Below are 20,051 nucleotides of genomic sequence, written 5' to 3'. Positions count from 1 at the left end.
ACTGCAGGCAGATGCCTGTGACTGATTCGATTGTTTGCACTGACACTCACAATTGCTATAATTGCAACTGAAGTGATACAAGCCATTGCAAAAAACAAAGTGAAACCAACATTGTTCCTTAGAGATTTTATTAGTTGAAACTCAGAAATGCACAGTCCACTGTGTTTTCTTGGTATGAATTCATCACAGCATTTCCATTTCCTATGCCTGCAATACTGTCCTCATTGGTTTAACATAAGAAGATCCAAAAGGCCTCTTTACAAAACAGAACATGTACAGTAAAGGCAATACATTCCAGCCTCACGTGTTCAAAAATAAATTCTTTTCAAAAAAAGTGATTAAAAGATAAAGCAAATAATTTTTAGAAAAATCAGTAAGAACTTAATGTGATCCTAAATAAAGAATATTTCTAAGTTCTAGCTTTCCTGTATGCTCCAAGTGCAGCTATCATTGCTCCTTTCCTCTTTTCCTCCTATAACTGTTTAACACCATTAATGTTCAAAGCTGGTATTTCTGAAGAGGAGTGACCATCTTCTACAGCCTCTGGAAAAAGAGAAAATGGATGTTTAGAACTGGGCAGTATCCAAAACCTTCCCAAGAAGAGACTACCTTGTAGCCTGCCAAGCAAGTTCTCATGCGGTACTGAAGACTTCCTTCAGACTGCCTACACTACTGGTGGCTCAGTCCAAAGGAATTAAGAGACTATCCATGCAGGAGTTGAGGATTTAACACATTCACTCCCCACTTAAAGAAAAGTGACTTTTGCAGACCTATTTCACTGAAAATGGAAATCCCTTTGCAATGTAACTCATATTCTGAAGATATATTTAACATCTTCATCCTGGACACTGGGAAATTTCCATTTAAATGCTCGAGACTGTGATTATATCTAATCCTAATTATCCTAATATCAGCTAAAACCAAAGAAAATCCCAGAAGTTTACAACGAAGCAAAATGCCTGATTCTGTCCTGTGTTCATTTAGACCCGCACACAGTGATTCAAATTGCTGTTGTTCCAGTTGCAGTTCCCCACGTACATCCACATTAATTCATTCACATTGATCAAACGGGACACACAAGTGGCAAGGTAGCCATGGATGCAGCAAAACCTTCAATTAACTTTTGTCTTCATTTTATTAACTAAAAGAGATCATCTCCCCCCAATATTTAAATTGGGATTAGACTTGCCAATATATTGGAGGAGAGATAGTGAAATCCACAAAGTATTGCATCAGAAAGAAGTTCTGAGAAATGAAAGGCAAGCGTTTTAAATGTCTCCAGTTACAGCACAGCACTGGAGAAGGTCAAACGCCCAGACAAGTTTCCTATGGAGAGACTTGTCAGATCTGATGCTTTGAACACGAGGCTCACACCTGCCTCACACACACAGAGCTAGGGAAACACACCTTGTGTGTCAGCGGCACTAAAGAGATTGATGCTGGAGTCTGCGTTGGTGACAACCAGGCAGCTACATCTAAGGTCTGAGTAAAAGAGAGGCCGTGGCCATGTCCTGTCCTGTGCCCGGACGGGGAGCAGCCCCTCGGCAGGCGCTTGCTGAAAGGGAGCCTTCTGCAGCCTGCGTGTGTAGAACAACTCACTCCTCTCTATTAAGGATCTGCCCCACGTTTCCCATGGAGGTTGACTACGTTACACTAGAAGACGGGCTGGTGTACACTGCTCCATTGAAAGCTAGAGAGAGGACACGTGGGAATGCTGTAGGTACCACAGCAGCACCTCCCGAGTGGGAGGCTGTGCAGCCGAACGGCTGTCATCGGCACGCGGTTCCACGGGAGACGGGTACGCTCCCGCGCTGTGGGCACAGCACCCTGAAAACCAGGCCTGGCAAAGTGCCCAATAAAAGGCATTTCCTCCCTAATGCAGACAAGAGAGAGGGGTGTTTATTGCAATGGGCCAACGGAAGACGACACTGCTGCCCTCAGTGGTTTTATCTTGGTAGCGTTTAGATTCCCAACCAAGTTCAGAACCACACTGTGGAACGCACCATAAAAAAAACCACTTCCAGGCTCAGGCTAAAAGAGGAATAAACACTAATCCTTCTTTGTAGAGTGGGGCTAAAGTACTCAGAGTCATATCAGAAATTAAGGCAGGGACAGCAGCTGAACCCAGACGCCCTAGCGTGAACTAGGGCTTAAACACAAAATCCCCCTTCATACATGTATATGCCAATCTGTATGTTTCGGAAATCTAGCGCCTGAAAACGAGATCTTACCTTCTTTACTGCTTTTGTCTAAAGAAGTCAAGAACCTCCTTACGCCCTGTAGCCTCCGCCTGTAAGTAGAAACATGAATAAATCCTGCCATCCTGTGCACCAGGACATGCAAATACTTACTTGTGGGAAGTAAGAATATGTTACCACAAAATAATTAAAATCCAATTTAAATTTTAATTCCACTGACATAGATGAGAAAATTCTGGCTCCAACAATTTATTACTTCAGAACAGCACCAGACTTGAGTTTGTAACAAACTCTAATCCAGTTTATAGTCCCCAAAGCAGCATTTACTTTTCCCAAACTAATACGCTCTGACAGCATGCGTCATTACTCACACAGCTAGCACGCCATACGGAATACAGCCGTATGCACACTTACTACTTGTAGGGCACTCCTGCCATCATAACCAGGTTGCTCCAGGTCTGCACCAGCTAGGTACCAGGCATACAGCCCTTCCACATCACCTTTAGCTGTAAGGCTGAAAAAATAATAATTAATATTGATTCTAAACCTTCAGTCCATCTCAGTGTGATCCTGGGCCCTGTTAATTAGCTCAGCCAGCAAACGCTGAACCAGAACAGGCTCAACATGGCTGCCAAGGTGGAAAGGTAAGTAAAGGAACACTATTACAACAGCTTTGAATAGCTGAGCAAGCAACCCAGCTTGATGAATCAGTTCCTTAAATTAATAGGGCTGTGCTATAAGTACTTACAACAGGCTAGTTTCACATAGTGGGTGTGACTATGACCAAAGGGGAAAAAAAGTCATGCAGTTTCATATTTCACAACACAATATTTATCTCATGAAATGAGTTGGGGGGAGGGCAATGGCTAAATCAAAATGCAGCTAAGCAAGTGAGAGCACAAGCAGATGTGCTAGCAATCAGTGTGCCTAATTTAAAACCACTAAGAAACCCCCTTCACAAGTTTGCATAACTATGGTTGCTATCAGAAGTTATGACAGCACATTTATGTGATATCATTTGGCCAGTAACACAGCTATATTTTTTTGAGTTTTATAAAGTGATTTGTAAGATTCAAATGGGCAGCAAGGAAAAAAAAGCTTGTTAAAGATGACCTCTATCTGCCATGTATAGCAAGGAATAGAAAGGATCAAAATTAATCATACACAAATAAGTGAATTAAAGTTTTCAGAGGAATGTACACTAGATTGTTTCTTCACACATCTGCTGGTAGTCTCATTCATAATACTTAAGATTTTTGTTTGTTTGTTTTTAAAGAAGGGCTAACAGCCTGTACATACGCAAAAGCATGACTGTCTATACCAAGCCTGTGGACAGGCTGAACTGACAGCAAGGCTGGCAGGACTACCTGCAGTTTTCTCTAGATACCTACATCTGTCAGGCTTCAGATCTGAGCCGGCCATGTGCTCACAAATTGCTTCAGCAGAGCCACGCCAATAATCTTCAACTGAGGTTGAATCTCATTAAGAGAGGGGGAACCCTCCCCAAATTTAAGTTCAGAGCTTGCTGCCTTGAACAGTACTCGCTGTGAGGGAACAGCATACTGCAGGCAGCAGGGATGGATGATGGTGATGGGCTCCTGGGTATGACAACCAAGCCAGACAGACCTGGTGGAGAGTGGAGAAGGCTGGAAGATGCAAGGGGCAGTCACTAAGCTTATGGAAGAAACCCTGAAAGCAAAGCTGCAACATTCACTCCTCTGCTAGGCTGAAATCACTTGTTGATTAAATCTCTTTAAGTACCTGAAAAAAAAATGTTTTCAGGGGAGTGGAAGCCTCTAATTGCAGCAGTCTCAGGAGAAAGTCAGAGAGAGGCTTTTGCTTGCAGCAGTCCCAGAGATTGGGCAGGAAAAGGGAAAGCAAAAAGTCTCCATCTGTATTCCTCGTGCAACCCTAGCCAACCCTGAGGCAGGGCACAAGACCTGCAGCTGGGGCCTTTGGGGAGCCAGGAAGCGGCAGTGGGGTGCTATGAGGTTTAAAAGTGCTTCGGACTGACACCATGAAGAAAAGGAACAATAAGTTATTAATGAGAACTGCCATGACAAAAAAAAGGCCCCTCAGAAGCAATATGGAAACAGAGGAAGGCAAAGAGGTCTAACAGGAAGCTCAGTGGGAAGTCCTTAAGGAAAGTGCAGGGAAAAGTAAGCAATAATAAAGAATAAGTGTTAGTAAAGCAGAAAAGAAATTTCTTAGCAGCCGCTTCTGAAACACAGGAGTTATCTTTACTAAGAGACAAATCTCTTGCCATTGACACTGGAAGGTCCCAGAATTAAAGGAAAAAATGAACAAAAAGCCTACCTAGCGAGTGAGAGTTACAAACGTCTCCAACACTGGACAGGAAAGCACTGTATTTGCAAAACAGAATCACATTGTTCAGCCACGTGCAAAGCAGATTACCACTTTGGGCAAAGACCAGCACATTTAGAAATATTAACAACCTACATACCCAGGGCCATTCAGCTAGCATCACTGTAAGCAACAAACAAGGACTACTGCACTTACTTGAAAATTAACTGCCTAATAGCCTCTGTTCACAAAGAGCAATTTAACCCACACTGCCAGAGGTCAACACTGTTGTCTCCTTCCGTGACATGAGTAATCCAAATACACAAAAGTATTTTCAATTTTGTAGCAGCCATTTACTGATCAGGTGAGAAATGTATTCTATGCAGACCGTGACCCAGAGAGCAAAAAGTGATGTACCTTCCGAGAAAATTTAGCTACCACTCTAAATAGAAGATACCTACTATTCACTAAATTGATTATAAACAAGAACACCACAAAACATTTTCTCCAATTCCAGATCTCCACAGTCAAGGTAAATGCATCTGTATTTCCTTTACACACTGTAAGCGTACCTCAAATAGTCCAATATATACATAGGACTTCTCAACATACACTATAGGGACTGTTGCTCTGTATTTTTCTCAGAGACATTTATGCCAGCAATTCCAACCACAAGTGCATTCTCTAAGCAGGAAGTCCATACTTTTTATATCATGAAATGGAATAAAAATAACTTCAGTATATACTTATCAGGATGTCTAAAACCTGCTTTGTTGACAAAGAACCACCTACCACATTTTTAAACTCTGACTGATACCTTTTACAGCAGATAATCCTAGGTATGCTGCCTATCAATACTCTTGCATTTAGAAAAAGTTATTACATACCCGTTTCACCATTTCATCATGGCTAACGTAGCCATGATGATGACAGGGCTAAGATATCAAGAATAGTGATAATGCAATTACAATCTCTGATTTTGTGCCTCCTGTCACACTAGCATCAAGCAAACTCAGTTACAGGACCTGCTGTTTAAGGGGTGCTCTGTTACTGTCAAGGTACCAGGAGCAAAGCTGCTCAGGTCTCAGAGGGTTTAGAAGGACAAGGGCCAAGGCAGTTCTAGATCTGGGAAGTAACAAATACAGTGAAATGACACCTTGGGCTTCCCTCCTGCCCCCTCAGGTATGAGGATTTCATCTTTCCCAGGGACACAAAGCTCTGCTTTTGCAGCACTTCTCTTTCTTCAGTGTCTACATACAGCGATCAGGAAAGACTTTGGCTTTTTAGGTGTATCATCACCCTAACAGATGAGAAAAGATTTTTTTTTTTCTTTTTTTAAGAAATGAAAATCCTCAAAAAGCTAGTCAGAAGTCCAGCACAAGGCATGGTTTGTTCTATCCTGAACACATTTGGGAGTGATGTTCTTAGCTAGTGTCTCCACATCTCTCTCAGTTGAGACAGATTTCTTTGAAAGATAACAGGCATTAAAAGCTTGGTCCCAATTCCTGCAGAGGCATATTTATCCTTCCTCTCCCCGCCTTACCCCCCAAGCTTCTGTTAAATTGAAGAGGCATCTTATTCTGAAAGTTGCTGATTTTGAAAGGCTGCATCCTTGTATGTTATATTGTATCATTTTATGAAATCTAAGAATATGAGGGAGAAAACTGGTTTGGCTTTATGCCCCTATTTATTTTTGTGAAGTACAGACAATCTCAATTTTTTCCTTTAAAAAACAAACACAAATCAACTGTTTACCAACTCCAGAACTTAACAAACTTCAGAATAAGTCTTAGTGTCCCAATTTCTTTCGTCATGGTTTGGTTTTGCAGACAGATGACAATACTACTGCAATATGAGAAGAGATTCTGACATTTTTAACAGATTACTAATATTGAGACTTCTTTCTTATTTCAAAACAAAGACATGAACCAGATACCAAACATCAGCAAAGTGATTCTAAAAATCAGACTAACACCTCTCACTTAAAAAAACAAAGCAGCAAATGAAACCATGAAGGATTTAATAACTAGATCATCTTGGCTGCACCTATGTGCTTCTCTACTCCCTACAGAAGAGTTTCCACGGGTACTGTCCAACTCAGTCCTGGTAGGTACTCCTTTCCCTTTCAAACATCACCATTGTCAAAGGAGCACATTTATTTTATCTCCAAAATCTTTCAACTGAACTATTCTATTCTAAAATAATGAGTCTAAACAGAAGGAAGCTGAGGAGACAGTATTAGAACACAAAAATCACTGTTCATGGTCTTTTATGAAAGCCAGTTTGTTTGAGGACAGGTAAGTAGGAAGGGGGGAAACATGATTATAGCTTCTAATTCAGAGAGAACTGTATGGGAAAAAAAAGCTAAGTTAGCTAAGTGCAGGAACCCAGAGCTTATCAGAAAGCAAGCAGCTTTGTCCTTCTATACCCCAAGAATTGCCTTGGTGACAAATTCAGACAGGTACAAATTGCAGCTTAAGGCACATTACAAGATAGAAGAGATGTAGGAAAACAGTTCAAATTAGACAGAGGGAAGGTGTTATAAACAGCTTGTTCTATAAGCAGCTTGACCACATGAACACCTTGACTGCCATGAAGGTACTAGTGCCTGCAAAGAAGGCTTAAAAGGAGGAGTAAGAAGTAAGACAAAGAAGTGAGCCTGCGTATGCTGGAAAAGTAAGTGTATCTGTCAGGTCATCTGAGGATACTCCAGAAGAAGTATCTGAGACATTTTGGCAGGAGGACAAACACCAGTACCTCGAATTTCATAACTTTTATGCATCTGAATAACACTCTGTGGAAAAAGTCCACTTTGGTGCAGAAGACTATGCCAGGCCCTCTAAAACAGTAAGAGGAAAGCAAGCCCTTCAGCTCTGCAGGGGCAGTGTATGGAAGAGCCACCATTCACAGACACTTGAGCACTGTCTCGAAGCCTGACCGCTGCCTCCGGCTGGCTGCGCTCCTGGTGCAGGCACTGCAGTGACGTCTGCCAGCGGGCATGCCTCCGGCCACGGCCGCTGCTCCAGCTGCCGGCGGTGAGAGAGTCATGGCCCTGGCTCCTGACCTACACCGAGGTGGGAGAGCCTTGTCCCCTCTCACCCCGAGAGGGTCATCATCCAGCCTCTGCACGCGCATGCTCTCCCACCCTCTGTTTGGAAGATTTACGTTGTTTTTATACTAAACTTATTACCATCAATGCAAGTTCAAAATATCTTAAATGTTTATTATCAAAGTATCAGCTTGGAACAACAGGTTGTGCAATACAGATGCAGGGTTTACGATCCTCCTTAAAACGCTGCAACAAACTGCATCAGAACCACTTTTTGTTTAAAGGACCCTTGTTCTCTTTTTTTTTTTGGACATACTACTCCCAGGTCAGCTAGCCAAACTGGTTCTGCATGTGGCACCAGGGCTAAGTGAGGGACCAGTTTATTTGCAGAGGAATGTCATTCCCTAAGCCACTCCTCTCACCTTCTTGGCAGATGGGAACTATGCAAACCAAGGGCTTAGTTCTGTCCTATCACTTGCAGTGCCCTGGGAAGCGCATATTTTAACTTCATGGTAAAAGTCTTATTACCCAGTCTCCTCTGAGCACGACAACAGAAACACTCCAGCTAGTACTTCTTGATTCTAGAATTAGTCAAAGGACACAGTCCAGTCTCTATATAGAACATACATAAGCTTTACCTTGACCTTATAGTTCTGTAGACAATATACAGCACTGGCTGGTCCCTACAAGCCTCCTGGTTTCCTGCCAAGTCCTGATATAAAGGCTGGTACTCAGGGGTTTTTTGTTTGCTTTTGAGAAGAAATTAAGTAAAAACTATATGTAATTTTAGGAAATATATGAAACCTTCTCACAATTTTCAGAGTAATTTGTAATTCAGGACCAGTACTGGAAAAAACTAAAATCAAGCATCTATTTCTTTTCATAATATATATCCATATCATTAAACCACGTTATGTCAAAAGCAACTGTATGGAAAACCAGCTTTAACAGAGGATTATATCCTCTTAAAATTAGAGATGGTGAGCAGTTGTTCAAAAGTTTTGGGGTTAAAAAAATTTGTTGATTTGATTTAGTTATTTTTAAGAATGATGTTATATGCTAGTTAGAGTAGAAGCCATTCTCATGTAAGTGAAAAGTGGATTTTAAGAAAATAGAAGTGATGCCCCATGTGCAGCTTTATTCTCAAATAGAGATGCTACTAAATCACACCTTGCACAGCTTCCTCCTCACTTTTCACTTCTCAGTGAAGGTGCTTGGAAAAAATGGGGCATATTTGCTTCCAGTTCACTTATCCCCACAATACTCCCTAATTTGGAACTCTCTTGAGTTACTGGTGCTCCAAGATAGAGAGCTGATTCTTATTTTCATTGCTTCACTTGTTTCCTCATTATTAGCCTAGCACAGAAATAGCCACATGATGTGCCAGGGACCCAACTGTTTCCTGGAAGTTGTCTACACACTGTTCTCCATTCTGAGAGTCTCTTCTGAAAAAACCATCCCCCTCCATTCCAATTTTAGGTCCACCTCACCTTCTACCACACTTACCCGCAGAGCATTGTTCCAATGTTCTCCAAGTCATGGCCAGAAAGATGCGCTCCCGTTTCTCGTAACAAATTAATCACTTGTATGTGCCTTTATGAAAGGAATAGAAAAAACAGAGAAAGTGTATTGACCGGTAGGGTTTTTTTTTTTCCCCCTAAATTCAGCATTACTTGTATACACAGTCAGTGAAAGTTCTTACATGATATTCACCACCATCAGATAACCAGCTTAATTTAACACCTGAAATATTAGTGATTGAAAGCATGCAAACAGTGAGGACATTTATTACACAGCATTATTCCTGTATTTTACAGAATACAATGCCCATATATATCAATCTTAAATAAAACATGTCTTGCAGATAAGCAATGAATCTTTGGGTTAATGCAGAAACTAATCGAGTTTTTATGGCTTCCAAAATTGTGGTAAGTATTCTTACGAACCTCCCACAAAAGCACATCTTTTCCTACCTGCCTCCTCCCAATACCTGTATTATTTATTTCCACCTGGAATCTTTAGGTGGTCTTCCTTGTCCTTTCCTTTGAGATAAAGGGACAAACAGATATTTAAGCACTACCAGCCAACTCCTATACCTTAGTCAGATGCTTGAGAAATTTTATGGAAAAGGCTGGTCTCTAAAGGTACTGTCATGGGTAGAAAATAACATGACAGATGAAAAATGTGCAAAATATGTTTTTCACAAGTGACCTAGTGAAATGTTTAGAACTACTTCAAAAAGGAGGTGACAGCATGCTCCTCTGCTAAACAAAGGATTGCGTTTACAAATCCAAACACATTTTTTTTTCTCCAGAAAGAGCATGATGACACCAGTAGATCAGGAATAGTTTCATAGTTCCTCTTAAGTTGCTATAAGGTAACAATTCAAAATAAAGACTTAGACGTATCACTGTTAATAGGGAATACATGGGCTTTTCCAACCCATTACCTGAAAGCTCCCCTGTATTAATTAAAAATAAAAAATAAGCTCACATACATGTTCTGCCTAATGACTTACATTTTCTTGGAGGTAGCCATGGGCCTTCCCATTTTAGAACTGGACTAAACTGCTTATCTAATCCCTCTGCTTCTTTTTAGGAAACTCCACCTTGAATGAGAAGTTACTTTACAGTTATCCATATTAAGCCTATATAAGCTTACATGAAACATATAAGATCTTAATTTATAAACTAAACAAAGAACCGTACAGATGCTATAAAAACCATTTTGCTTTTCCAAGCATAGGTTATTTAACCCACCAGACAGATTTTTTAAAATTGTACTTTGTTTCAATTGAGAGCCAAAAAAATTTTAAAATCTTTGTTTCATGGCAAGGCATTGTTGGAACAGCACATGCTGGAAGTTTGTTCAGTTATCTAAAATATTTTCTCAGGTTGGTCCCTTATGACATGGCTAGTCATCCACAAGCATCTCCTTGAGCCAGCAAATAATGGCACGGTTTCTTATTTTTCAATCTGTGGTGAAGAATGAATTCTACAGGTATAAAAATTTTAGTTCAGTCTTAAGCAGAACAGTAATTAGCTGAAAAGAAATTTGACTTAAAATAGTTTAAAGAAGAACATGTTTGTTCACTCAAGATCACATTGGGTACAGAACTGAACATGGGGAGTGTGAGTGTCTGCTTAATTCTCCAATGACTGCCCTGGAGTATTCCTTGTTTCCCACCTTATGCTTGAAATCACAGCATGAAACTAGCACTTTTCAAAATAAAAGCTTTGCTATGGGACAGCATTAAAAGGTGAAAGGCAGTAAAGTATGTAATGTTGTGTGATATTTTCCCTCACTGTGCTCCCCTTATGAAGTCTGTGTCTCTTGATTCCAGCAAAGAGCCAGGCTTTTCTTTTCCCCTGTTGTAGCTATTTACTCCTCACTGGTAGCGAGATTCCCTCCAGAAAGCACTTCATGTCCCACCTACACCACACAGCCAGTACTACTCTGAGTGGAACTCTCTAAATCTTTGATACAGACAGATTTGGGAACATTTATGCCACACGTTCAGCAAATTTAAATATGCAGGAAAATAAATACAGCAAATTTAAAGTGAGGAAAAAAGTGGTTTGAAATAAAATACATTTTTAAGCATTGAAAAGTATTTACAATAAAACATTTTAAAATAGAAGAACAATGTCCCTGTACAACAACAGGGAATTGCTCAAAATCATGTTTCTTGGTATGGTGGGAAGAAGAGGACATGTTGTATACCACTGCTTGTTAAGGGGAGGGTAAGGGAGAGGAAGAATAGGGACAAATAGTAATGTGCAACTTAAGTGTTAAATTTAGTACAGTGACTATGAAGAGCAGATCTGTCCAAGAAAGTAAACAGACCACCTCTCACATTCCCATCACTTAACATGAAAACTATGCAGGAGGTAAGTTGCACTACAGCTTGTTCCTACTTGCACCCAAGCAGTATCTACGTTCTGCAGAAACTTAAACCCTATCCAGAGTACCACTTCTCCTGTCTTGTACCCACCACAAGAGCATTATGCATATTTCAAGAGGCTGGCTGTGAATTTTCTGATACTGTTATGTCTTAGGCACATGAGAGGTCTTTAGAAGTTGTTTCTTTAAGTGCTGCTCTCCTGCGGCTTTACAAAAGCCTCGCAAGGGTCACTGTTTAGCTGATCCGAAGTTCAGCTGATGTCATGAGCCATGAATGTCTTGGGAACAGTTCAAATGTGATTTCAGTTGTAAGGTGACAGCACAAAACTAAGAGCAGAGCAACTGCTGGACAATGAGAGTTCAAGGTGTAGAGGGAAGGCCAACACCACCATGTTAGCTTGGGGTGCACAGCTGCTTGTCCGGTTTAGCCCCACCTGATAAGCAAAACCATGAGGAGCTATTGTCACCTGTGAACTGTTCCTGACTCTCCCTTTTCTTAGGGCTCTGTTACCAAACTGTGGCTCTTGGTCAGACATAGCCTATAGGAACAATGCTATTTTGCATATGTTACTGAAGTTAGCCTTTCGATACTACCACTGTCATTCATCCACTCTCTGAAGGAAAAAAACCCAAATAGACAAAAATTGTTTCTAGTGTCTCCTCCCTGCTAGATTTCATTATTGATAACACTGGCGATAAAAACCCCAATGCATACTAATATTTGAATGGATCAATAGCAAAATAAACAATGCTCTGTGGTCTTCAACATTCACTGCTACGAGTAAAGTTTGAGTTCCAGATAAAGACATCCAAACTCTTACCGGTTCATGAGGGCTCTGGATTCATGGCAATCAAGGTGCCGCACAGTACGTATCATCTTAGGGCTTGACTTGTCAGACATTTATTAAAAGTGAATCAACTTCAAAAGGGATGAATCACACATGTGAAATTAACATGCATGTAAGAGTTTGCAGGATTGGGGCCTTAGGGTGCACACCTTCCACCGACTCTCTTTAAAGAAATGCAGGTGTAATGTATATCCAAACTTGACTGGCTTCATTCTTTTTAAGGCTTGCTCCCCTAGCAACTGGAATGGTTATGGCAGGATCAGCTTAGTTTCACTTGTTCGGTTTTCTGCATGGTATCAGTGGGAATTTTATGCTCAAATACTCTAAGGACAGGCTTCAGTGCACTTCTGGAGCCAGTGGTGGTTAGATTTTCACTCTGCCTTAGATTTCCTGAAGTAATGTAAATGTAACCTTGCAAAATATCAAGTATTTAAATTCATATTTACGTGGGAGGTAATTTTACTGCCTCTAATCTGATGTTCTCACAGCACTGTATGAGCAACTCCCCATTTTCAACCTTTTACCACTGCACTACAAGTCAATGGAAGTGCTCTTGCTACATAAAATATACACGATTTTTATTCAAGACATTTTCCTGCTTAGAGAGTTTCTGTTATTAAAAAAATATTATTCTATTGTTTTGAAAATGAATTATCCCTTGAGGGTACTCTAAGAAATTAAAGGAATGCTACTAATTTTGATATGTCAAGCAACTGGCCTAAATTAACAGTGGTCTGTTTAGCTTCATGCATAAAGTGAATGAAGCTATATGCAAATTGCAAAGTTACAAATGAAAGAGCGGAAATGCAGTAGTTTATTTCTTATTTAGAAAGAGACTCCACGTTTTACCATCTAAAGAAACAAAGAGTTACTTAAAGACAAAAAATTTAAGAGACTATCACCGATATAGATCAAGTTGCTGGTCTACCAGCTTACAGTGCTATGTTAAGAAGCTTTTAAGAAGAGACATAACTCCTGATCATCTTTACAAATTATTAAATGAAGAGAGAAATCAGTCATCATTACATAGGTTTGCATGCTAGGCTAAAAGGCAAGTCACTGAGAAATGTGCCATAAAAAACTGGAAGAAAGCTATTTTTAAGATGAGTAGATACTGTACTGCAGTTAAATGCCAGTTAAACAAATATATTAATTCTCAGAAAGTGGGATTAAGCTGATGCAATATTCAGTAAAATTGAGAGAGTTACAGTATTAAGCAGTTTAAAGCATTGACTGCTCATTAAGATCAGTTTTCCCCCTTCCCTCTCTGCCCCTTTGTACACTGCATCAGGATAATCTCTCCACTTTCAGCACGCAACTGTTTAATAAATAGAATTTAAATATTTCTGTATCAAATCTTTTTAGTGGGCATCTAATTATGCACATATACAGCTGTCTGATCTTTACCATTCTTCTTCATATGCTTATCAGTGTGAAATGCAGTGTGAGTATACAGCAGCTCATAAATACACATTTATGAGATTAGTTCTAAGTCAACTCTTCCTCTCATTCTAACAGTAGAAACAAAAAGAGAAACTGAAAATGGTTATGGTGTAGTTTCCTTTTACAATTCCCTATATCAAAATGGGTGTGCAGTTTTAAAGAGCTTAAGAGTCATAGTAGGAGTCTAACATAGGAGTGGCAATGCTTAGGAATCCAAACAACAAGCTCATGTGAAATTCCTCAGGCAGTAGATGGGTGCGGTAAAAAAAGTAGGTGCCTGATTTGCAGGAACATCTAATGGTATCTAATGCTTTAGAATTTTCTCACATTGGACCAGAGCCACCTCTATTCAACTGCGAGGTTATTTGTTTGATTTGCTGTTGGGCTTGTTTTTGCTTTAAGACTTTAAGGGTTTGCCACTGAAGGGCATGTTCACGAGATAAAGCAACAACTGCAAAGGCATACGGGACCATGCAGTAGGTATGGCAGCAGTACAGTGTGGCCACACAGGACTTCAAGTCTCAAGTTCACAGAGCCTGTTGAGTTTTCTACATCTGGTCTTTGAGACAGAAAAACCCCTCAAGTTACTCCTGCAGCCTATGCAAAACCAGGACTGTCAGACCTCCCAGGGAGCTAACTCCAGCCTGATAGATCAGGTGAGCTTGTCAACATTAGAAAGTTGTAGGAATATTTGGGGACAGACATCCATGAAGACCATGAAAATTCTATCACTCCAAGCTCCTTTACAGAAAAAAGCTTCTCTCCTGCCATCATATAGACTGAATATGAGATAAGGAGCTGAAAGTGGATCAAAGAAACAAGAAGAGATTAGGGCATGCAGCTTCTAACACGTTAGAAGACCAATGGCTCTATGAATCCCCAGGCTATATAAACTGTTTTAAAATTAAATTTTGATAACTGATAACTTTTATATTCTGTGCTATGGCTATTCCTTAGGACTATACAACAGGGAGGAGACCAGTAAATCGCATGTCTGTGACTACCATTCAAGAACTGCTGACATCCAGAGCAACAGGAAGAGGAAATCCACAAAGCAGGCAGAGCCAGAGCCATGAAGCCATCCCATATAATTACGAGTGGGCGGAAGGCGGGGAGGGAACCAGTCACCCAGCAAGACACTCAGGAAAGCACTGGTGGAAGGGAAAGATTAAAACATGTCAACCTACTGGTAGATTTTGTGCCAATTGAAATAGTCTGGTCTTGATGAGAAGGGGAGGGCAGAAAGAAAACAGACAGCCCTCGGTTCTGCACTCGCACTTCTGACAGTCAAAAGGAGGGATCAGTTTGGCTCGGTTTTATAAAGGAAGCCTCATAACAAAGAGTGGAGTCCTGAAATTATGGACAAAGACTTGGCAAGAAAGCAGTGATAAGTTACCTTATGCTAAAATTCTCAATGGCATACCAAGTTGCTTGCTTTTATTTCATATAATTCTAGAAAAATCTTTTAATTTAGGCTAGTCACATCCTTTGAAATGAAGCTGGTTTGTGTTATTTTAACTGCTGTTATTTACAGATGACTGCTGAGACAAAACAAGCCCAACATAGAGGGATGGACTTTAAATCCAAAATGATAGGTTTATTAACTTTGGAGTGATGTATAAATTATTTTATTACCTGAACTTGATCGCGTTCATCAGTGGGGTAGATCCATATCTGTCTCTAGCATAAACAGTTGCACCAGATGTCAACAAATACTCAACTAATGGTAAATGCCCTTCAGAGGCTGCAATATGAAGTGGAGTTCGGCCATCATAGTCTCCACAGCTCAGGTTTCCACCCTACAAAAGGACAGATCCTTTGCATGCTAAAAAGATAATGTCTGCACATTAAGTTGTTGGTACAACAGTAGATGCATACACCACATTTAAATTCTGCCATCAAAATGTTAAGCGTATCAAACTTAAAGTTTATCTTGTAGAGTTACTTTAGCACCAATAAAGATATTTATTCCACTTTCTGCATGTTCCTTCCTCTACACATATTCTCATTACAGCCCCTTCAGATATGTTCTTTATTGCACTACACTGTACAGCAGCTTTGTGCCTATAGTCTTCTAATTTTATTTGTCTTAGTTTATTGTTATTTTCAAGATATATTTAATCTTTTTAGAGGCCCATTACCAAAGTCTCAAGAGTAGAGTAAACCAAGGCAAAGATGAAAAAACAAGAGGTGTAGAAGATGAAGGGAAATGTTGGTTTCTTTTTCAGGTATAACTGAAGCTAGAGCTACAGGGAGAGCCAAATATCCTGTATTAGCACTGCACTGTGTTTTGCTTATATATAATTTTCAAGTTTCTTTTTTTAATCATGACAGATTTACATCCAAAAGCTGGATACTATGAATATGCATAAAGAAAGTTAAGCAAAAGAAAGCAGCACAAACCATTTTAAAGTGTTCCAAAGTTAGCAGATAAGAACTTGCATTTTAATCTCCCTGTATTTTCACAGTTCAAAAGAAAATGTAAACAGCTGAGAAACCAGATAGGGGAAAGAACACAGCAGTTTCGAAAGGCAAAGACTGAAAAGCCTAGAAACCAACTGTATTAGTCAAAGCACCTTGATTCTAAAACTTAGGTAGTTGCTTCCCAGTGAGCATAGCTTCCTCCCATCATTTACAGCTCTATTTTAAAAATCATGTTTTGTACAAACTGTTTATTTTACATTACCATTTCTGCTATGGCTCTTAGTGCGTCTATGTCACCCAGTTTAGCTGCAGCACAAGCCAAAGGTGGAATTAATGCATCTCTTACAGCTTCTAACTCCTGAGAAACAAATAAAATTAAGCATTTAATATCAGCCTCGCCTCTAATGTGATTGATGTCCAAGTCATAAAAACACTGCCCTTGCTTTCATGTAAAGTTTCCAAATTAGTCATTTGGTTATTTAAAAATGGTAGCATTCAGTTCTTGGAAGGAAAGAAGTCTCATGTGTGTTTTACATTTTGTCGGTCTCTTATCCATGAAGATTTACGTTCCTCCCTGGCAACACTACAGTTACCTGATATCTACATATACACCATTTAAGATGCACGCACTAATTACAATCTCTGTACTGCCATAGTTACACATCAGTACAGTAAGAGAAACAGCACTAGTAGGAGCTGGAGAAGACCATACAGTCCAGTCTCTTCAAGACTGGATCAACTTTACTCATGTGATTCCTCAGATATTTGTATAACCTGTACTTCCAAACCTCCACTGACAAGCTCCAGAGGCCTCTTATTTAGAAAGTCCCCTATTCCTCATATTCACTGAGGAAGAACCATACATTCAGTATTCATTAGCTACTAAAAATCCCATCTTCCCTGAAACCAAGCCAAGAGAAAACCGAATACTTGTATCTTACAATCAATAGGACAATCCAAATATATTCGCTGATGTTCCAATTGTGACAAACTAATATTAAACACCACAAATCATGCTTATGTAATGCTTCCTTAGTATCAGCCTTCTGTGACTGCATGTACAATTAATAATTACCTGTTATTATTTGGATTGCTCCAAACTGTCAATACATTTGACCACAAAAATACAAAGCACTTTTTCATATCATTGATACCCTGAATTACAGCAACTGTCTGAGGCTTATTATTGCAACCAGCCAGCCAAGAAAATAAACTCAAGATGGGGCTACAAAGAGGAAAAAAAGTTAATATGTTTTTAATTAAAAACATTTTAAATGTTATGCTTGCCATTGTGTCCTTTCTCCCTAACCCAACTGGTTAGCTGGGACACTCAGTACTAAAAAAAATAGTGTCAAAGCTCCAGTGTTCCATTTTTCTTTCAGCTTTGCTGTTCATTTTTAAGCTATGTTCATTTAACTGAGTTCACAGCTTTACATGAATTCAGTTTTAAATATTTAAGTATATACCTCCTTGCTGCTGATACTTAGAGATTTGGCAATCACTTGAATAAACTTGCTATCTCTCAGAGAGATCTTGGCTCCTGTGGGTACAACAGTCATTTCTCCTCTTAGATTCTCACTCAGCATCTGAAAAGCAAGCAATCAAATCCTTTGTTAGCAGAGGAAAAATATGGTAGTAGTCTAATAAAAAACCTTAGGATCAAGTTAGAAAATTGTTTGGAGGAATTATGGAAACTAATTGAATGCAGACAAAATATTAAAGAAATAGTTACTGTCCCATGAAGATTGCAAGTTTAAAAAGACAAAAGGGGAAAAAAAAAGGGGGGGGGGCAGGCAAATAAAACTTTCTTCCAAAGCAAAGAAACCAAAATAAGCACATAACAAAGCACCCCAATTTTAGAGTATGCAGACAAAAGTTCCCTAGTGGGGTAAGCTGCAGCCGACTTAAAAACACAAAGATATTGAGTAATTAGCAGAGTGAGGCTGAAGACCAGAATATTCTGAAATGCTGCCTTTTGCCAGCACTCCCAAACCTCAGTACTCATACACAGACTGTGTACGTAGGCCTCAAAACAAAGCTCAGTGCTGCCTGTGGACAGTCATGTATTTCAATGGATTTTCAAACAGCTCCACTAGCCCTGATTTTGTCAAAACTTGGCCATGGAGCCAGCTCTGAACACAGAGGGTGTAAAGTAGTACTAGTCATTCAATATTGAAGCGGGCATGTAACAGTTTGCAGGATGGGTGCATCCAATATAACCAGGGGAAAAAAAGCAAACCAAAAAAAGGTCAGCCAATTCCTGTGTAGAAAGTGCTAGAATATGGCAGTAAAGAAATGAAAATACTCCAAAAGACAAGTTTTGGGAAACCTGGAGAACAGAGAGAGAAGCCAGTCATTAAGAAAAAGTAACTGGTTTCCTCAATTCTGACAATTTTACATACTGGCACTCTTTCACAAAAGGTTGCTGATGCAGCTATAAAGCACGTACTTATTTCAATTAGAATTTTAAAAAGCAGGATTGTGAAAGTTTGCAAGAAACAGATGTGATGTTGGAAGGAGGAATGCCCCAGGTTTACTTATGTCTAGGCATGCCCTTTAATAAAAAAAAACAAAACTCCAAGCGCTGACAACACTGTAGCTGTCTGCTGGCAGAGTCCCATATACATGTAACTCAGAGCATACCAACTGCTTTGGCACACTTTTAGAGTTTGACAGGTTGAGATCATTGCTTTGCACAGGTAACCTTAGCAATTGGCACCTGTGCTAAATGCACCCAGTGCAAAGCCCTACGTGCCTTACTCAGTCCTACCAGCTCTGCAGCCATTTGCATGTGTCTGGGGGCACATTCTTTGCTTCTTCGTGTTGAAAGAGAATCCTAAAATAACCACGCCAGCTTCAGGAGAGCTTCCGTCTCTTGGGAGACTATTGTTTGGTGATATGTTTAGCTGAAGATATTGCCACAGACAACATATTTCCAGGCTTTCTTCTTCTCCTGGTCTCTACCACTCATTCCTGCCCAGGCAATGCAGCATGCTGCTCCCTTAGTTGTGCCAACACAATTGTTTGTGGGTCTGTACAATGAGTCAAATGAGGAAACCGATCCTGCTTAACTCAAAGAAATTGCAAAAGATATTTTGTTTTTCAGACCATATAAAGGAACTCCAACACCACCACACGAAAACTCTGTAGCACATTCCAAAGGGCAGCACATGAAGATACAGGAGTACCTTGTGCCAAGGGTACCTAAAACATCCTATCACCAAGTCCTCACCTGAGTAAATCAGCTATATCACCTCAGCAACCTGGATCTCAAATTAAGTTTTAACTCACACACCAAGGCAGGAAGCCAGCTGGGAAAGTTTCTCCTATCCCAGGCCAAATAATCCTCTCTGCAAGAAGATTAAGTCTACATTAAAAAACCAGGCTACTGTATGTGTGTTCCAGGGTCAGTGAGTGTACCAAAGGGGCACCCGTGAAGAGCCTGGGTTTCTAAAGTGTATATACACAAACACATGCAATACCACTACTCTTCACACAGCATTATGTCGTCTGTCAAGCATGTTCTTGCACGGAGTATGTTCTTGCCATCCACACCGAAGAAAGACATAGCTCCTCCTCTCATTTTTCAGGGCCAGAACTTCAGCAAACAACTGAAAGCTCACAGTCTGAAACTGATTCTGAGCACAGTAAGTGGTACTCCCAGCCACCCTACTTATGGTCACAGGTACTCAAATATGTTTGTCTCAAGAGCTGCTACTGGTTGGAAGATACAGAGCATGAAGTAATGATCAAATTTGTTTAAGATTTAATAAAACACAAAACACTATCATAAGATACACATGTGCATGCAATGCTTAAGTCTAGAGAGTGACTCATCATGATGTCATCTCCCAAAGTGTGAGGATTATGATTTCACTGCAT

General features: G+C 40.0%; 1 protein-coding gene across 1 annotated transcript in view; it reads right to left on the bottom strand.

Moving 5' to 3' along the window:
- Nucleotides 1-266: 266 nt before the first annotated feature.
- ASPG (asparaginase) overlaps nucleotides 267-20,051 on the bottom strand; it is a gene marked incomplete at its 5' end in the record, with an annotated part of 41,336 nt that continues 21,551 nt past the window's right edge. The window contains 7 exons of the mRNA XM_010287338.1: nucleotides 267-543; nucleotides 2,232-2,290; nucleotides 2,613-2,712; nucleotides 9,058-9,144; nucleotides 15,381-15,544; nucleotides 16,432-16,527; nucleotides 17,636-17,755. Coding sequence (XP_010285640.1) covers nucleotides 2,237-2,290; nucleotides 2,613-2,712; nucleotides 9,058-9,144; nucleotides 15,381-15,544; nucleotides 16,432-16,527; nucleotides 17,636-17,755 — 621 coding nt within the window. The remainder of the gene's footprint in view (nucleotides 544-2,231; nucleotides 2,291-2,612; nucleotides 2,713-9,057; nucleotides 9,145-15,380; nucleotides 15,545-16,431; nucleotides 16,528-17,635; nucleotides 17,756-20,051) is intronic.

This window comes from Phaethon lepturus, unplaced genomic scaffold (assembly GCF_000687285.1).
Source record: "Phaethon lepturus isolate BGI_N335 unplaced genomic scaffold, ASM68728v1 scaffold19065, whole genome shotgun sequence".
Taxonomy (NCBI): Eukaryota; Metazoa; Chordata; class Aves; order Phaethontiformes; family Phaethontidae; genus Phaethon; species Phaethon lepturus.
Note: the sequence above shows the minus strand (reverse complement) of the source record. Positions and strands in the feature narration are given on the sequence as shown.